The 19,436-nt window shown below is 36.4% G+C and overlaps 1 protein-coding gene across 2 annotated transcripts; it reads left to right on the top strand.

The window, feature by feature from the left end:
• Nucleotides 1-3,254: 3,254 nt before the first annotated feature.
• GCG (glucagon) lies at nt 3,255-13,699 on the top strand. 2 transcript variants are annotated; one of them, XM_006160268.2, is made up of 6 exons: nt 3,255-3,333; nt 6,282-6,382; nt 7,916-8,077; nt 9,722-9,859; nt 11,599-11,742; nt 13,219-13,699. In XM_006160268.2, the coding sequence occupies exons 2-6, from the start codon at nt 6,291-6,293 to the stop codon at nt 13,223-13,225; spliced, it is 543 nt and encodes a 180-aa protein (XP_006160330.1). In that variant the 5' UTR covers nt 3,255-3,333; nt 6,282-6,290; the 3' UTR covers nt 13,226-13,699. The 2 variants fall into 2 exon arrangements, with proteins under 2 accessions (XP_006160330.1, XP_006160331.1); XM_006160269.2 differs by lacking the exon at nt 13,219-13,699 and having other exon boundaries at nt 11,599-11,746.
• Nucleotides 13,700-19,436: the final 5,737 nt, after the last annotated feature.

Below are 19,436 nucleotides of genomic sequence, written 5' to 3' on the forward strand. Positions count from 1 at the left end.
ACCGCTACAGAAAATAAACATATATCAATCCCACACTCCATGATTTCAGGATGTGAGGTCCCACACAGGACTAGCTACAAAATATGCAAGACATGAAAAATAAAAATGTGGAGACTTGCTCAAAGCTTAGTAAGAATTTCAAGATGGGGGATGGCAGGTCACCACCTGGTAGTTAAAAAACTGGATTCCCACATGGCTGACCATGGTTCAAGTCTCGGACCTGGCAGCTTGCTTTCTCACTCTCCTTCTCTCTCTTTCTCTGTCTTTCTCTGGTCAACTTGAAGACTAACAGTAAACAAATAAATAATTAAAAAAAATATTTCAAGATGGAAAGAACAGAATATTAGGCAACATGGTTGCACAGCTGCATAGGTCATAAGCTCATAGACGTTGCCTTGCTCCTAAATATCATAAAGAAAGCTAGAGCTCTTTCAAAGAGTGCCTTATTTTATCTTAAACATGGATGCAAACTTCTATTATGCTTCATATAATCATTGTGTTTTATATTACTTGTCTCAAGTTACATCGACCTTTTAGGAAGACACATTCCCTTGTAAGACATTGTGAGGCAAACCTCCCAGCAACCTCAGGCACCCGTGTGCTGCTTGATGGGAGAACCCTAAACACCTCTCAGAACTTCTCTGGTTTTGCACAAGCTTTTCAGTACTAGCTGCATAAATGCAGGGCTACCATTATCCTTGCCTCATGTCTAAATAACTGAACAACTGCTGTGATAGGAATTGGAGGTCAAGTAGAGACTGGTGCTGCTGGGACAGTCATGGAAGAGCTGCAAGTCCAAGTTGCATTTGAGGTTTACCTTAATTTTGAGTAACACAGAGCTGATTAAGAGGCCTGATTAGCCATTTCTTGGAAAGAAAGCAGTGATTCGTGCAGCAGGGTTCTTATGTGTCTGTTTTCTCAGAACGCTTATTGTTATGGTTTTGGGCGGTGTGTTGGGGGGGGACCAAGAGTTGGTGTTGGTGGACTTGAGGTGAAGGTAGAGAAAATTTCATGAGAGAACTTGTGATAGTCACTTCTAAAAATAAGAGCAAGCAAGAAGGGCAGGGAGGGAAAAAAATAAAATATCAGGAGAGGATATGTACTGAGAAGCTGGTGCTTTGTTAAGGGATATACACCATCTGCAGAGTCCCCTTCTCAGGGCTGCTGCACCAACGTAGTGTCCGAGCAGCAGACAGGACACAGACACCCAAGACAATAGACAATGAGGGAAAATAGGAAAAATAGAACTGAATGTGCCACAACAGTTAATAAAATGTAACTATCATAGTCGTGAAGATTATAGCAGAAAGGAAGACCAATTTAATCATACATTAAGCCAATCCACGTTTTCAAACCATTACTGTATTTTTAAATGTTGCTCCAGAAGAGCCGGAGGCTCAAGGCCCTTCTCTGCTCTTTTGCCCCCTCTGCTGGTTGTGCCAAGAAGCAGACCCTCAGTTCAAGACATCAGCAGCACCCATGAGGAGGTAAAGAGAGATGGACATTTTATAGAGCGGTGCATTGCAATATTTAATATGTATATGAGTTGCTTTGGGCAATCTGGATAATATGAGAACTCCCATGTGGTAAGTCTTGTTTGGGGCATGAGATTCTGCATGTCTAGCAAGGTCTTGGGTGATATACTAGTCTCAAATCATCCTTTCACCAGCAAGGCTTTATATCTTCAATAACCACCAGCATGAAAACCCCTCAGTGAGCCCAACTTGACTTGAACCTGATCTCCATAGCCTTTAAGTAGCTACACCAAGCAGTTGGTCTGATGCACAAATTAAACAGTTATGCTCATTTGGAATATTTCTCCAGTTGCCTCAATGATTTACTTCCATCCAAGTCAGTTACATCACGTAGTTGATTATATTAGAATCTTGGAACCTAGTTAGGAAATGTTGTGATGATTTTGCCATATGGAATAGGATTTTTATTTTAGAAGGGACATTTAACCACCCCTCTCATTTTACAAATCAGGAGGCAAAGGCACAAAGAGAGTATGTGAACTTGACTAAGGTCACCCGGCTTGTTGGTAGCAGCATGACTAAAATCTAACCATTCTCACACTAATTCTTATGCTGCCAGTCCACATAATTTCCCACTTTTCTATTTCTCTAAAGGGGTCAGATAAATCCTATAAATCATTAAAGGCTTCCATGGCAAGGCACAAAAGTCAGGAAATATCACAGCTTCATATAATCTCAAAGTTTCCCTCATATCTCATTCTTCTGTAATTTAGTATCCCATTCTCTTATCAGTAAATTCACTTTAAATACCTATTAGAAGGAAAAGAGATACTAGACTCTGTCTTATTTGCATCACTTATCTTAGATCTTTTCTTTTCATTTGCCAGATGACATGTGTGCTTGACAGAGAGACAGAGGGAAAGTGAGAAAGCACCCTTCCTTCACAATGGGAAGAGTCATGCCACAGTCCTTTCTTCTCCACTTCTCTTTCTTTTCAGGATGTTGGGCACACACACACATGATACTAGAACTTTCTCAAGCCACCGAGTCTGGGACTCAAACTGTGTAGTCAGCTTTGTGGGATCCAGCTTCCTTAACTGCCATGTCACAGGCAAGTTCACTCTATCTTGGATATTTAATCTTCACTTTGTTCTACCTTTATCCCTGAATCTAATTTACTAAAAGAGGACACATTAGTTCTTAACTGATATTCTTACGCTCCCAACAACAACAAAAAATCATGAATTAATTCCATATAGGGAGGATGATAGGATTCTAAATAAGTATGTATAGGATGAATGATTTATTATTTGGGTAGAAGAATATATGGATTATTATACTCAAATAAATTCATGCCTGTGGCAAGCCAAAAGGCCTAAAAGGCCTTCAAATGAGGTCATGCTCAAAATGGGGTTCGCCATGGGCTATTTAATTTCAAGGTCATTTGTCTTCAACATCGAAATTTACTTTAGTGAACTTAAGTGATTGTCATGCCTGACTGAGAATGCAAGGGGATTTTCCAAACTGCTTTTTTTTTTCATTTCCAACAATAACAAAAAAACCATGAGAGTAAATAAGAAGTTTCCAGGTCTCTGAGATTCCACTTGATAATAAGCGTAGAATGCAGATGAGCGTAGTGAGTAAGCGAGTGAAGTCACTTGTAACAAAAACCTATTATTTACAGATGAGAAATTTATATTGTCAGCATAATATCTGTGAGGCTAAACAGCTGGAGAGTGTATAAAAGGGGAACACTCTGATGCAGAAGTACAGAGCTCAGGACACAGAGCACAGCCAAAGTTCCCAAAGAGGGCTTGCCTAGCTCCACCTGCTCTGCTCTGCACCACAGTATCTGAAGGTAAGATTGATACTGGGTAATTGCAACGCTACGAAACCTTTTTTGGGGATTGCTAAGTATTTTTAAGGGAGCAAAGTATTAGGAATTAAAGTATTGTTCTTTCATTTTAAACTTCCTTACTAATGATACACAGAGCAGAATTGAAATGAAAAGCGCTACCATGTGCGCTTACATCTATTTTAACAAAGAGAAGCTGCAATGTGAGGGGGAGAAGCGATTCAGTGAAGTCATATAAAATAGAAGGAAAAACGAAGATTGAAATCAATGCACTTGTTACAAGACTTAACTTATGAGAACTGCCTTTTAAAATAAGTGGTAACATTTTGAAAATACTTTTCCTTGGATTTGATAGATGTGTACACTACTTTGAACAGAAGGCGACTTCTAAATTGATCAGAAATGTGTCTATTAGAAAGACTATATCAGCAATCGCTCTTTACTCATTAAAACCTCTGGTTTTCCCAAAGAGTTGATTCAATAACATCTTTTATATATTCAAATGTCTATCCAAAAAATCAAAGTCTATGAAATCAGCTCTTTGTAAGTAAGAAACAGCATATTTGATATGCATAACAAGTATCATCAATTATTAAGGATTTCTTTGAAAGGGTCTGAATAAAACCACAAATTAATAATTATTTATTATGTATTAAGGATGACTAGTAATAAATTAAATCTAAAATAGCTACACTCTGTTATAAAATTAGTACATATCTTTAGAAAAAATAAGCAAATTTACAAAGATCCTCAATGGAGTAAATGATTAAGTAATGTGTTTTACACACACACTGAGAACCTCTTAGATGAAATGATCCAACAAGTTTGAAAAGTATTTTATGTGGCCTGAAATGCAAATGTAATGTTTCTTTTCCTAGGTATAAAATTAATCTGTCTAAAAGACTCCTTACTCAGATATACTATTGTGATGATAGCTTCCTTTTAAATTTAAATAGAAATGTGTGGTTATTAGAAAACTACACACTCTTTTCTTACACCTCAGAAAAAGAGAGAAAAAAATTGAGAACTTTTTTTTTGAATAAGGTTTTGGTACTAATATAACATATATTAACTTTTTCAATGATAGTATTCAATCAGCCTCTTTTTTTTTAGCAATTTCTTAGACTTTCGCTAGGTAAGTAAATATGATTTTAAAAGTCAATTCATAGACGATTTCAAAGACTTAACTTTTTCATGGTTGTTTCTTCTTCTAGCAGTTCCCACAGTGGTAGAATACCACCTGCTCTTCATCTGCCTCAATAGAACATAATAGAAGATAGTGAAAAATCTTTAAGGACTTCGAGAAGGAATTATTGGGTAGTTAGGAAAGACATGATTCATTTTGCGTAGAAAAATACATTATAACTTTCCCAACAACCTAATGTTTAGGGCTAAAGTGACAGTTTTCATTCTTATACAAGAAACATTTTTAGATATAATCCTTAAAAAAAAGTGCTTGCTTTAACTTTTTAAATATGCCTGAAAGCATGGATACTATAGTTATAGTTATAACTAGGAGAGACTACCTAAATACATGAAAGGTTCTCGAGGTTTGTCAACCAGTTAAACTGAAGCATATCAACATGCCAAATTAGTCATGAGGAATGAAGAAAGGTGAATATATAATTCCTTTTATATTGACTTATCTAATTGGCCATTTCATCTGCAAGACTTACTATTTCAAAAAAAAAAAAAGTTACACTGTAGGTATTATAGTCTCTATGTTTTAGTACCAGAGATAGTAAATATGGCCAGGATGCTAAAGAAAAGATGGATGGTTTAAAATGATAATATTTGTAAAATTCTTATTCCAAACCAAATGTCATTTGCTAAAAATACTCATTCAAATTATTTATGGATAAACATAATCAAACTTGGACTGAAATCCCTACTTTTCAAAAGAACCCCAGTTGGATTTGAAAGTAGCAAAGAGAAGCCATGACAAACACTGGACGTAAGGTTTCCATTCAGAAAATAGAGGGGCTTGCTTTATGGGGACATCCCGTCCCCCATTCATTTGGCCCCTGTCCCCATCCACCCTGTATTGTCACATCCTTGGCTTCTATGCCTTTGTGGACATCTGCTTGTGCTATGAGAACAGGCAATCAGGTTTATCCCGCACCCAGGTCTATGGTGTTACTTGCAGGGAATAACATGTCCTGGACTAAGGCCAATTATAAAACAACCTGGGACTTCCAAGACTTTGGAAGCAAGCACTAATTTTCTTTCTGATACTAATCTCTTAGTTTCTTGGTTGTGATTGTTCAAATTGCCAGAAGCATTAGTTCTTGCTGCAAATTGCTTGTCTTTAAAATGATTTTTCCCTTTAATTTAGAACAGGTCAAAGCACCCTAAAATACCTCAAATCTGTTGGCCGCTTTATAATTACAAAGTCTAGACCAAGTTACACTATTTAAAATATAAATGAATAATACATCTGAACCGACAGCTGGTATGCCAAGTTGTAGCCTGAGGCTGCTTTAAGATGGTTGAAATGCAGTATAATGTAAATGCTTGGAAGTGAAGGACTATTAATTGAAAGCCAGACTGATAGTGAAAGGGGGGGGTGGCATTATGGATAAGGTGCCATTCAGGCTAACCATATGTAGCATATCATCTACAAGGGATATTTTAAATGTTTATCATGGACACTTTTAATTTTAAGTCTGAAAATGAGTCTTCTAATTATTAACAGAAGTGTCCTACATTAATGAAAAAGCTTGATAGTAGAAAACATCTTTTATATCCTTTTATGCCTCTGAAAATTTGAAGAAAGATCATAATCCACTATGTAGAAGTCAATTGCAATTATAATCAGAATAAAACTGATAAGACTAGCTTTTTCTTTCTGTTTGCATTTACCTAATCAAAACTGAACTAATTTAACTGGACATTTAAAAACTGATTCCCTGTCCCTCTCCCCCCGGTTCACCCCCTTTCCGTTCTGACAGGCAGCAAAGATGAAAAGCATTTACTTTGTGGCTGGATTGTTTGTTATGCTGGTACAAGGCAGCTGGCAACGTTCCCTTCAAGATGCAGAGGAGAAATCCAGGTACTGTAAAGACTTACACTTGAACCGATGTAGCACTCCAGTTAGAATAAAGCCTGTGCAAACGACGTTTAAGGAATAGGGCCTTAGTAGTTTGGAGTAAACACTCTGCACAATTGTCAAATATTTAAAGTATCATTGGGATAAAAGCAGACTTTTCTAGAGGGTACATTAGAGTGTTTGTATTTTCATAACCAAAGGGGTAGCAACTATTGAAAAGCATGTTACTTCGCAAATTATGGCTCTGAATTCTTCAGATAATCCTATCTTCCATTCGTTAGGCATTGCATAGATTGTTCTATTATTCACACTATCTCTGTTTGTTATTCCCTTTAAAAATAACATTGCTTCTTGCTAATTGTAAAAGTCATACATGTTCATCATGGAAAATATGAAACACATGGCAAAAATTCAAGTACTCAAATTTTACTGTCTGTCCAGAGAAAACTATTCAAAATTTTTGAATTGGTATATTACTTTCTCATAACTTAAGTATATTATATATAAATATCTCAGCTCATTATATGCTTTTGTATCTCTGAACATTGTATTATTAGCTTTTTCTTCCATTACTAAAATACTTATTAGATGCATATTTAGTGGCATGCTATTTTGTCTCCAGAGTATCAAATATTTATTAAGCTATTTCTCTTCTACTAAACACTTAAGAGGTTTTTAAGTTTCCCCAGAGTACTAAAATAATATTTTGTACATACACTTTTCCCTAAATCTTTTACTGCTTTCTGAGGATTGATTTCTAGCAGTAGAATTACTGTGTCAAACAGTTTGAGTGAGTTTTAAAACTTTCATAATATCTTGTCAACTTGCTTCCCAGAAAAGTCATACAGATACATGCACATACCCATTAGCAATGCTTCTCACGATACTCTCTCCACTATTTCATCTTCCATCATTTGACAGGTAAAAACAGGCTTTTTCTCATTTCTGAGTATTAACCACATTGACTATTTTCTCAAATATTTATCATGCCGAACTGTTGAATGTTTGTACACATACTAGATTACCCAGTGTACAGTGTCAAATTAGCAAGGGATTGTTTTCCTTGCTCTTCTTTGAACTTTAAATTCTTTCTCCCACCCTTAGCTAGGTACCTTATAACTAGGTACTTGAGCTGCTTTTATGTTAATATATGCAAAACAGAATTGAGAACATAAATCTGCTGCCCAGAAAAAATGATTCGGGATTCTTAACTTTTAGAATATTCAAGTCACTACTCTCTTCTGTCATTATTAACATAATCATGAGTAGATTAATTTGTGGAAAAGATTCATTTGATTCTCTTTCAGAAAAAAAGAAGTCAGTTGAGAAACCTAATACCAGGATTCAAAATAAGACTATACTTAACTGTACTAAAACTAGGGTATTTCCATGACAAGCCAAGGTCTCACTAAAATACCTTCTTCACTATCTAGCCTTATTGCTTCTAAGTGGCTTTGTAATTTGTAGCAAAGATGCTTCTTAAGCGAGTCTGCCCTTGAGGAGAGATTACATCGCACTACTCACTCTTCTTCACAGAGCATTCTCAGCTTCGCAGACAGACCCGCTGACTGATCCTGATCAGATGACGGAAGACAAGCGCCATTCCCAGGGCACATTTACCAGTGACTACAGCAAGTATCTGGACTCCAGGCGTGCCCAAGATTTTGTGCAGTGGTTGATGAACACCAAGAGGAACCGGTGAGAGAACCAATCTGATCCAAAAGTTTCTCATACATGTTCTAAATATGTCTAAAATGTATTCTGACTTTATCATACTCAATAAATAGTGTCCAGAAGCTCCTCCGATTTTGATGATTATAAAGGTTGATATCTTATCCTTTGCATTATGCCTCCAGGGCTATGTCTTACCCCACATCCCTCCAAACCCCTTACCTACTCACTAGCGTGGCATAGACTTTACATTGTTTTCCCAACTGTGATCTTAGCAATATTTACTCTCTTACTCATTTTCCTTTAAAACTGAAAATTGACTTGTGAACCTGAGAGTTTAGGAATCAAATTTCTAACCAAAAGATAGAGTAAGTTTAACATTCTCTTGTAGGGGTTCAAACCCATGACTACAGTCACATTAAAGTATTCCCTAGCCAAGTTAAGAAGTAATGGAAACAGATGCATTCTTTTTCTTGTAGAATAAAATCCAAGATATGCATTTAAAATCACAGCCTAGCTGCACAGCATAAAGAGGGAAGGCGGCAAATAAGAACACAAGCTTATCGTAAGGCATACATTTTAATGCTAGATTTCCTTTGATGAGTGTTGGGATTTTTGATGCATCTAGGCTACTGGAGAAAATTTTCCACAAAGGTTTCACAGAAGTGGTGGAATTTCACAATTTCTTTGGAAAGTGGCCCATAAGGGGAAGAGAGTTATGCATACAAAGTAGCTTAAGGGATCTAAAAATCAGAAAAAGGACATAGATTTGCCTGAATAGAATGAAGAAGGGACTGAGAACAAGAAAGAGAGAGCAGAAGCAAGGAGGAGTCAGAGAGTTGTTAACCAAAAGTTCTTAAAATTAAGAGTACACCTACTCAAAAGATAGCTGTCGTAGACAGAATAGATACTGGGAGAAATGCCTGTCAAGGACTCCAGGTCATCAGTGAGACATGAGAAATCACAAACTTCTAAGAATGAAAACAACTATCCTCATATTCTAGAATGGTAATGCTATAGGTCAGTAAGTTAATGTAAAGCAGTGACCACTTGCAGGGAGTGTCTGCTGTGTATATAAGCGGAATCCTTTCAGGGGATAGATGCTCGGGAGACTGACAGCAGCTGATGGTCATTCACAAGGTGCTTTGCATACACTTAGGGCAGACAGAGTCATCTCCTTTGCATTCTTTCTTGCAAGCAGATCACACATTTTCTTCAGCCCATTATCATATGGTCCTTTCAAAGACATTTTGAGATGGCCCGTTGCTTTCCCTTGAATCAATTAACTACTCTGACCCTATCATGCTAATAACAACCAGCTGCCTTGTTTGCAAGTTGCATAGCAAGGTGGACGGCCTATATAAAATGAGAGGAAACTAAGTGATGCTGCTTTGATAACCAATGGCACAGATAAGCAAGGGGAGGTGAAAATGGGGATCTGGGGAAGAAATGGAGCAATTTAGTCTCTCCTTAATTGCTATGAGCCCGCTCCCAGCAATTAAAATCCAGATCATGAATGTAGCTTCAAGGCTAATCACGTAGCCACCCTCATCTCTCAAACTTCAATCCCCTCCTACATAATATCCCTAACACAAACTGGCCACTGCGTATAGGTGAGAACCATATTGCCCAAGAGACACATCTTCTACTTAACTTGCGCACTTCTTTCAGGAATAACATTGCCAAACGTCATGATGAATTTGAGAGACATGCTGAAGGGACCTTTACCAGCGATGTAAGTTCTTATTTGGAAGGCCAAGCTGCCAAGGAATTCATTGCTTGGCTGGTGAAAGGCCGAGGAAGGCGAGAGTAAGTCTGTACATTCTTATTTGACATTTTTTTTCTCCCTTCATGCAGAAAATTTAAGGCTACAGTTATCTATATATGAAGCTGGATTATAAAAGTAATTCGTATATCTCACAAACTAAGAAAATAACTCCTAATGGTGAGAAATGGTATACAAAAGTCTAGTCCATTTTATCTTTGGTAGCAAGTTTTGTTTTGTTTTTAGGGTTTTTTTTTTGTTTGTTTGTTTGTTTTTGTTTTTTGTGGTTTTTTTTGCCATAGGATTGTGACCTTGCTGAAGAGAGACAGAGAGAGGGAAAGTGAGAAATCACCCTTCAGGGCAGATGACCACACTGCAATCCCTTCTCCTCCATTCTCTCTTGGGATTTGGGGCACACATACATATGCACACCAGCATGATTTTTAAGCCATTGGGTTCAAGTTGACCATGTGGGAGTCCAGTGCCTTAACCACCATGCCACCTGCTGTCCCAGTAGCAAGTTTTAATAATAAAGTTGGGCAAGTTCCATTTTTTATACTCCTTTGTAATTGTATTGTAATTGGGTATAAATCTGATGTCTAAACCAAGACACTTTTAAGAGCAAATAAGTTACATTGATAGCAATTCACATAGGAAGTTTAAACTAGGACTAGCCCAGGAAAGCTAGAAATGAGGAGGGGGGAAAAGAAATAGTACCAAAAACTTTAGATATTTAAGTAAAACTTCTAAAATTTTAAAGTTTGACTTTCAATTTTTTCATGTGTTCAACATGTACTTACATGCTAAATATTTAAACCAAAATGTAGTGAAGACTGAGGGACAAACATAAGATGCTGATGAAATAACAAAGAGCATATATGTAGAAATATCTATATATTTGACCACAAATCCAGTTTTTTATGGGGTTGTTATATTATGATCAAAGTTAAAAGGAGATTATGATCTTCAGTTACTGACCTAAACCTTAGCACTACCAAACTGATTCCTGAGCCATCTCATTTTCTCTTGACCATTTTGATTGACGTTTGAGATATAGAGAGGTGGGAAATTTATGTTCAGCACTGATTTTAAATCAGATTTGAAACAAGCTTACTAAACTTAAGAGATCTCCACATGACTGGAAAGTAGTATTATGGTTTCTATTTCAAATATTAATAGTGAAGCTTGCAAAACCAGTGGTAAACTCGTTGCTAATACTTGAGGATATTTTATTGTGTTTTAAAAGAATACCAAAAATTCTACATTGGTAAAGAGAAAATTTAATATAGACTAAGCTTTCATCTCTTAATTTTGCCAGGTTGCCCCAATAATCACTGGTTTTTCTAGATACATTTTGTGAATCACAGACAGGTGAATTGCCTCAACTATAGCTTCTGTAGTGCTTCTTTGAAGCAACCTGACATATTGAAAAGGGCATGAAGTTATAAAGGACGCCTCGAAAAATTCATGAAAAATGTATATCATGGAAAACTGCACATGCATTTCAAAAAAATTTTACACCCAAACCATCTCATTAATCAATTCCGTTTTCCATGAACTTTTTTGAGCTTTCATTTCAGATCCTAGCTCTGCAGCTTTCCACGTTTCCAACTGTGACTAGTTCACATGGATTTTTCTGAGGCCTCTCATAGCAGGTCCTCTAAAAACAGAAGCCTTTATTGCTTTCTTAATGAGCCGTGCTTTTGTTACCAATGGTAGGCAAACCATAAGTGATTATTTAAACTGTCTCACCAAACACTAATTTTAGCCTTCATTTTCTTAGTTTCCCTGATGAAGTCGCCATTGTTGAAGAACTCCGCCGCAGACATGCTGATGGCTCTTTCTCTGATGAAATGAACACAGTTCTTGATAATCTAGCTACTAGGGACTTTATTAACTGGTTGATTCAGACCAAAATCACTGACAGGTAACTGATTTTTACTTAATTCTGAAAACCATCAAAACTTTCATACATATGGATTGTCACACTGGTACAAATTGTCCCCTAGATAGGAGGAGAAATTCTTTACTGCCTTATATGATAAAAATTATGCATTTTTAAATAATTTAGGAGTACATCATTACATTTGTTGTTTACCATTATAGTTTTTATCCACTTACTCATTTATTGCAAAAACCTTGCTGAGTATCTCTGAGATACAAGACACTGTAAATATATTTATATATATGTGAAACATGAAGACACTAAGCCATTCACATGTTAACGTCACATTAAAATTGAGATAGATATATATATATACACATATATATGCTGAAATTTTAGTGCAACAGTGAAATGCCAGCATATACAGTATTATATACTCAATCTGATAAATGTAGTAGTAAAAACTGAACACCAAAAAATAACTACCTATCAGGCTAGCTGCATGGCCTAGTGGTTAGGGGAGCTATATCTCAAATGACTGACCATGCAGTTTGAATCCTGGTCCCAGACACTTGAAACCATGCCAGGAAAATGTGAATGTGTTTGCCCAAAACTCCGACAAGATGGAGAAGTGGAGAGGAAGAAACTGTAGCGTGACCACACTCTATTGGGGTGTGCTTTCTTCCTCTCTCTCTCTCTCTTTCTTCTGTCTTTCTCTGTTGAGCACATACACCTCTGGCAATTTTTAAAAAAATAAAAATAGCCACCTATATTGATACATTTCGATTGCTTTTCACAATAATTCATAAATATATTTTTGGCAGGTAGCCTTTTGGATAAATCATATTAAACAAAAATATTTTAAGAGTACAAAGAACAGGATTACAAATGAAGGGATGATAACAATATTTATAAAAAATAAATCATTAAAATATTCCCTAGATAAGTGATTTTTAAAATATTTTCTAGGGGGACCAGCAAGTGGTGTGGTGGTTAAGTGCTCTGGACTCCCACATGGGTGACTGTGGTTTGAGTTTCAGACATGGTGGCTTGCTTTCTCACTTTCTTTCTCTCCCTTTCTGGTCAAATTAACATAAATGAATAAATAAAGAAAGTTAAATAAAATATAATTCTTTTACAAATATTTTTCCTTTTTACAAGTTTTTGCTATAGGGCATGTGCGCTTGCCAGACAGACAGAGAGAGACAGAGAGAGACAGAAAGCGAGAAATCACCCCCCAGGGGGGATGGCCACACTGCAATCCCTTCTCCTCCATTCTCCTCTTGGGATCTTGGGCACGCACGCACACGCGCCTGGCGTGAGTTTAAGCCACTGGGTCTGGGACGTGAACTGCAGTTGACTACATGGGAGTCCAGCGACATAGCCATTACGCTAACTACTGGTCCCTAAAAAATATTTTTTAGATAAGTTAATTATATCATCTGGTTATCATAGTTATGTTAAATCATTGTCTTGTTTTTGTTTGTTTGTTTGTTTTGTTTTGTTTTTTATCTCTAGGAAATGAGTAGGTCACAATTCAAGATCATCTTTACAACATCAGCTACCAGCCATGTGAGATGTTTGAAATTTTAAGTTCTGTAAATTTAAGAGATATATTTTGAAGTCATATTGCTTTGCATGCCAATAAATATTTTCTTTTAGCTCTGTGTATCCAAAAGATAGTAAATGGAATAAACGATTGTCAAAGTATTGTCATGAACATCAGCTTCAAAATATCAATGTGCTGGCTTCTTTTATTTTCTTCTTATTTTGAATTAAATACCCCAATCTATTTACATTTAGTCATGAAATTATTTTTCTATAATATTATTTGTAACTGTAAATTATCCTAATCACAATGTACCTGCTTTATAATAACAGAAGAGGAGAATTAATAGCCACAGTGGCAAAAATGGAAAGAGAATGTTGTTCTTGAAACCTTTTCATAGAAACGCTCAGCTTTCAATGTATCAAAGATTCAATAAAATTGTCAAGCTTCTTCATTGTCTGTTTTCTATCTATATGCCCTCTTTATTCATGTCGCTACTTCTTCCAAACCACCTTTGTTCCTTAGTCAATAGCCTACAAGTCATCTCTTTTACGCAGATAAGACTCCATGTTTTAAATGACTGCATACTGAAGTCAAAGGCTTAATATTTCAAGCCAATATTGAAAAATCAGGGTTTTTCACATAAAAATGTTGGCTTCTGGCTTCTTTTGAAAAAGAAGGTTTTCGAGTAATAAGAATTAAGAAAGCAAAGCTCTTTTGGAGCTAAGCAACATTTGCGTCTTTTAAAGTGTTCAGTTTTCTTGAACTCAGTACAGTGCCCTTAGACACATATTCACACACCTACACATGCTCACACACCCCAACCACAAGGTACACCCCTCAGCTCTAGTTCTGGCCCACTTTGCCAATGTACCTCACCAGCCCAGCACTGTAGGCATTTTAATTTGCCTCCCTCTCATGCCCTATCATATGGTTTCCTTGTTGGACAAAGACCAGTATCTTGGGCCAATTTTGGTGCTAATTGCCAAGCCTGAGATTTTCCTTTGCTGTATACACCATTGCCAGCTCTCTCTTTTTCTTTCTCCGTAGGGCTCCTGTAAGGTACTAATCCACCATTAAGGTTCCAAAGTTTGTAAATTACTCATACACCTCAATCAGCAGCAGTTAATTAGAAGTAATGTTTCTAATAATTGCTCTCACCTATTCACATAAGGACGAACTTTTTCCTGAACTGAATAGAAAATTTAAGACTAGAGTTCTCTAAGTAAGGCTAGTGCTAGCTGTAAAATCCTGAGCAGGTCATTTAAGCTCTCTTTTATTAACTTCTTCATGTGAAAAGGTTGAAACTGTCTAATCACCACCAGATCTTATGGAAGTCTTTGTTTATAGCTGTATTTTGCCAAAAAATGAGATTTCAGTAATAATAGGATCTTGAAGTACTCCTCTTAAAATGATTATCATGGAGCTGTTCAGGTCAGAAGTCACCTTGTATGTATCACAGTTATGTCTGTCAGCTTCTCCAGAACTCAACCCATCATATCTTTCTCCAAACTGTACTAATGAGAAGGCTCACAGGCTACCTAAGTATTTTCTGAAAGAAGGATTTTTGTTTGTTTCTTTGATTGTTTGTTTGTTCTTGGTAGATGATAGCTATGTTTATTGTTAAGATATTCAAATGGTAAGATCATAGTATTCTATTTTTCACAGTTCTGATCCAAAAACTTCAAAGCAACGCTCTAATGTCTGCCATGTTTTGAATGCACATTGCTACTTTTCCCTCTCCCATACTGGCATACATGACCCAATATACTTCATCCAGAACCACAGTTTGATTTGAAAATGGAATATATCTGTACATGCATGCACATGTTTTCATACCAGAGTCAAAGACTTGATACCATCTCCATGCACACTACAATTAAGCAACAGCCTTCAGAACCATAGGCTCTACTTACACAAAGGAGAGAAGGAAATCATCTAAGAAAATAGGCACTAGCTGGGGTGAATGAAAGAGAAGAGCATGAAACAATGAATGTGAGTCAAGCCTAAAAGAGTGCCAAAGATCAAAACCAGAGAAGATGAATCTGTCTTTAAGTTCAAGAGACAAATTAGAGAATGACAAGAGAAAATGAAGTGAGAAGCCATGTAAGAGTAGGAATTAAGTTAAATATATTAGTTAGGTATAGGTTTGATATGTGTGATATAAACCCAATCCCAGGAAATAAACTAAATAAGGGATTATATTTTTCACAAAACACTGAGGCCAGAGCAAGAAGTCCAAGAGTAAAACACACCAGCAAGAGCCCATGATCTTTTTCTCCCCGCTCAGCTACCATTAGCAAATTGCTTTCTTCCCATGGTTACCTTATAGTTGAAAGATGGCCGCTCCATCTCCCAGCTCCTATCTACTTTCCAGAGAAGATAGAAGAGCCAAAGGAGAAAGATGAATAGGAGTAGAATGCAGAAGAGAAGGAAAAGGAAAATAAGAAGAAACATAGAAAAGGATAACTGGCCATCAGGAAGGGAATACACCAATTTAGAGAAAGTAGTTTTCTAGAAGTCTAAAATCTCCCAGCAGATTTTAGATTATGTCTTTTTGGCCAGAAATGTGTCCCATGACCTATTCTGGTTACAAGAAAGGCTGGGAGATGTTGTCTTTCAGCTAAATCTGTTGCAGCCCATATAAAAACAGAAATCCATTAGGAAGGAAAAAGAAAATAATTAATATTATGTATGCAACTAAATTCATTGCGCTATTTAACTCTCAGAGTATGAAGCTTTGTTGGCCTAATTTAAGTCAAAGCATACTTACAGAAGCCTGGACTCCCTCTGAATATAAGGCAATAAAAAGAAAACATCTGACAAAGAAATTACTAGAAAATATTAAGCATAAACTGGCCTAAGTATTATTATGGACGAAGATCTAATATAATCTCTTTTTTTTATTGTGTTTTATGTATTTTGTTTGTTTGTTTGTTTAGGTTTTTGCAATCAGGGGCTTACACTTGCCAGAGAGAGACAGAAAGAAACAGAGAGAGGGGGAATGAGAAATGCCCTCCAGGGAGGATGGCCACACAGAAGTCATTTTTCCTCTATTCTCCTCTCAAGATTTTGAGCATGCATGCATGCATGCCCTGCATAATTTTCAAGCCACTGAGCCTGGGACTCGAACCATGGTCAATCGTGTGGGAATTCAGCACCTTAACCACCAGGCCAACTGCATGTACCCTAGTTTTTTAATTTTTTTTAAAGTGTGTCTTTTGTATATATATATATATTATATATATATATATATACTTGAATTTTGTATTGTTTATTATTTAACTACAAAATTAATATTAAACAATAAGGATAAAAAGTATAAGGGTCAAATTGAATGAAGATATAGTGTTTTTTTAATATAAAACACAATATAAACACTCATATTTTAATAAAACAATATTGCAGAAACAAAACTAATATAAATATGAACTAATGCAATTCAATTTTATTCATTCATTAAGAAAAGATTATCAAAATAACCAACAATGCAAAATTCAACTCTCAACTATATACAAAAGGCACACTTAAATAAAAAGACTATATTAAATTCTAATTTATGATAAACATAGTATTTTATGGCTATATATATATATATTAACCAGAGAGAAAGTACACTTGCCAGAGAGAGACAGAATGAGAGGGAGAAAACACCTCTCATGGGGAAGGAACACTTGCAATCCCTTCTCCTCTTCTCCATTGCTGGGATTTCAGGCATTCACTCACATGCACCCATTGTGTTTTTCAAGCTGTTGGAGACGGAACTCAAATTATGCAGTCAGCCACATGGGATCTAGTTCCCTTTACCACTAGGCCATGGGACTACCCTGGATACATTTTTAATATAATAAAGCATGTACTCCAGCCTAAAGTTTCCAGTTTACTTAATAAGAAATATCAGAGGATTTACAATAGAATCAGAAACAGAGAAAATAAACTAATTATTTTGGCTATTGATTGATACTGTTTCAGAGGTATTAATAAATACAATTAAGCAAGAGAAAGTACCCAGTTACAAAGAATATAGTAAAACTAATTCTACTGAAGAGCAACGTGTTTGTATATTTTATGGAAAACTTATCAAAAACGATAAGATAATTTTTGAGAAGTTTTTGCTATAAGGCATGTACACTTGCCAGAAAGACAGAGAGAGAGAGAGAGAGACAGAAAGCAAGAAATCACCCCCCAGGGGGGATGGCCATGCCACAATCCCTTCTCCTCCATTCTCCTCTCGGGATCTTGGGCACGCACACACACGCGCCCTGAGTGAGTTTAAGCCACCGGGTCCGGGACTCAAACCACAGTCAACTACATGGGAGTCCAGCGACATAGCCATTTCGCTAACTGTTGGTCCCAAAACAATAAGATAATTCAGTAAATAAAAGATATGTACAGAACACCAATACCTTTCAGACAGAAAAGAAACCTAAAATAAATACAGTCAATTCTCATTAAGTAATCACAGTTATGTTCTAAAAGGTCACCATGAAAAGTGAGTTAGTGAATATTGAAATATTACTCCTAGGAGTATGTACATTTAAGTTCCTACGAGTCTCTGGTAACATTTTCTTTTTTAACTGAAACGTCATTTGCCTCATATAGTTTTGTTTGCCAGTGTCCTCATGAAACAAGGCATTCTTACTAGCATTGAAATCCTGCCCTTCCACACAATCCTTTTCTTGTATGATACTCAATGGGCATTTAAGAAATTTTGCAACCTCTTTATCTCCAGAGCCCCCCTCCCTTGTTTATCTGCTAGTTTAACATATTTCATGCTGTATCTACTTTTTAAATAATATTTTTATTATAACTTCTTATTTATATATAATATTGTACATCTTTGTGGAGTACAATGGTTTTATTCTGTATCACCTTTTTTGAAATATGCAACACAGCCACAACAGCTGAGGGTTGAAATTCTCTTGACTTTGGATAATGTGACCAGATGATTCTTTTCAGCAATGCTATCCATCACACTTTTTTTTATAATTCATAATCATTTCATGAATCCACAAAATTAGTCAATCCTGGCACTTAAAAACACTAGACAGCACTTCAGCACCACATTTGGAAGCCATTTTGAACAGGGAAATGACTAAAATGAGTACACAGATATGAACAATATGACACTGACAGAGCTCAGAAAGGACACTTGTTCACAGTGTGAGCACTGAAACAGTAAGGCACAGTGTCAGCTTTTCTCGTCGTAGCTGGGAACATGTGCATGGGGTGACGAGTTTTTCACCACACTGTGTGTGTTCATAAATTGCCACTTACATACTGTGAGCATTGGTTTAAGGTTACAAATATATTTTATTTAGTAGGTGAATTCACAAATCTGGAATCTGTGAATAATAAGGCACATGTAGATCAAGTAGAAACCAGAGTAAAATGATGGATATTAACTAGCTATATTTGTTTTGCACTGATACAGATGAACTAAATATTCAAGGTAAAGACTACACTCAGTTGAAAAAGTGGATTAGAATAAATTAAATCTGCTCTTACAAGAGACATATTTTACATATAAAGATATAGAAGTTAAAGTAAAAAATTCATGGGCCATCCTCATCGCCTAATGGTTAAGGGAGCCAGATCCCAGATGGCCCGCCATGTTTGAAGTCCTAGCCCTGGTGGCTTGAAAACATGCCAAGAAAATGTGCAAGTGTGTCTAAAGTCTGATGGAATGGAGAAATGAAGGTTAAAGGATTGTGGCATGGTCAGGTCCTCTTGAGGAAGGAACACTTTCTTTCTCTCTCTTCATTTCTCTGGTCAGGTCCTCTTGAGGAAGGAACACTTTCTCTTTCTCTCTCTTCATTTCTCTCAGACAACACATGTACTCTATGACAATTAAAAAGAAATCAAAAAGGACTCCAAGATACATAACATGGAAAGACTAAAACAAAAAAGCTTGAGTTAGATACATTAATATCAGAAAGTAAACCTTGAGAAAACTAGCTCTACTAGAGATAAAGAGGGGCAATTGATCCACCAGGAATATATAATCATTCTAAATCTGTATACAACAAATACCACAGCTTCAAAAATAGATGAGGTTAGGCCATGATGTGACAGGAATGTACTCAAGAGGAACCAGGTCACACAGTTGGAATCCCTATCACACTTGGCCTGAAAACACAGCAAACATGTGTGAGTGCCCACATGATCAAGATCCATCAGACTGGAG

Source organism: Tupaia chinensis, unplaced genomic scaffold, assembly GCF_000334495.1.
Source record: "Tupaia chinensis unplaced genomic scaffold, TupChi_1.0 Scaffold000674_2, whole genome shotgun sequence".
NCBI classification, from domain to species: Eukaryota; Metazoa; Chordata; class Mammalia; order Scandentia; family Tupaiidae; genus Tupaia; species Tupaia belangeri.

Bases quoted from the DNA above. Each gene is read 5' to 3' on its own strand.
- GCG (XM_006160268.2), top strand. From the start codon at position 6,291: ATGAAAAGCATTTACTTTGTGGCTGGATTGTTTGTTATGCTGGTACAA. The intron at 6,383-7,915 runs GTACTGTAAAGA...TCTTCTTCACAG, and splicing joins GATGCAGAGGAGAAATCCAG to AGCATTCTCAGCTTCGCAGA. The intron at 8,078-9,721 runs GTGAGAGAACCA...CACTTCTTTCAG, and splicing joins ATGAACACCAAGAGGAACCG to GAATAACATTGCCAAACGTC.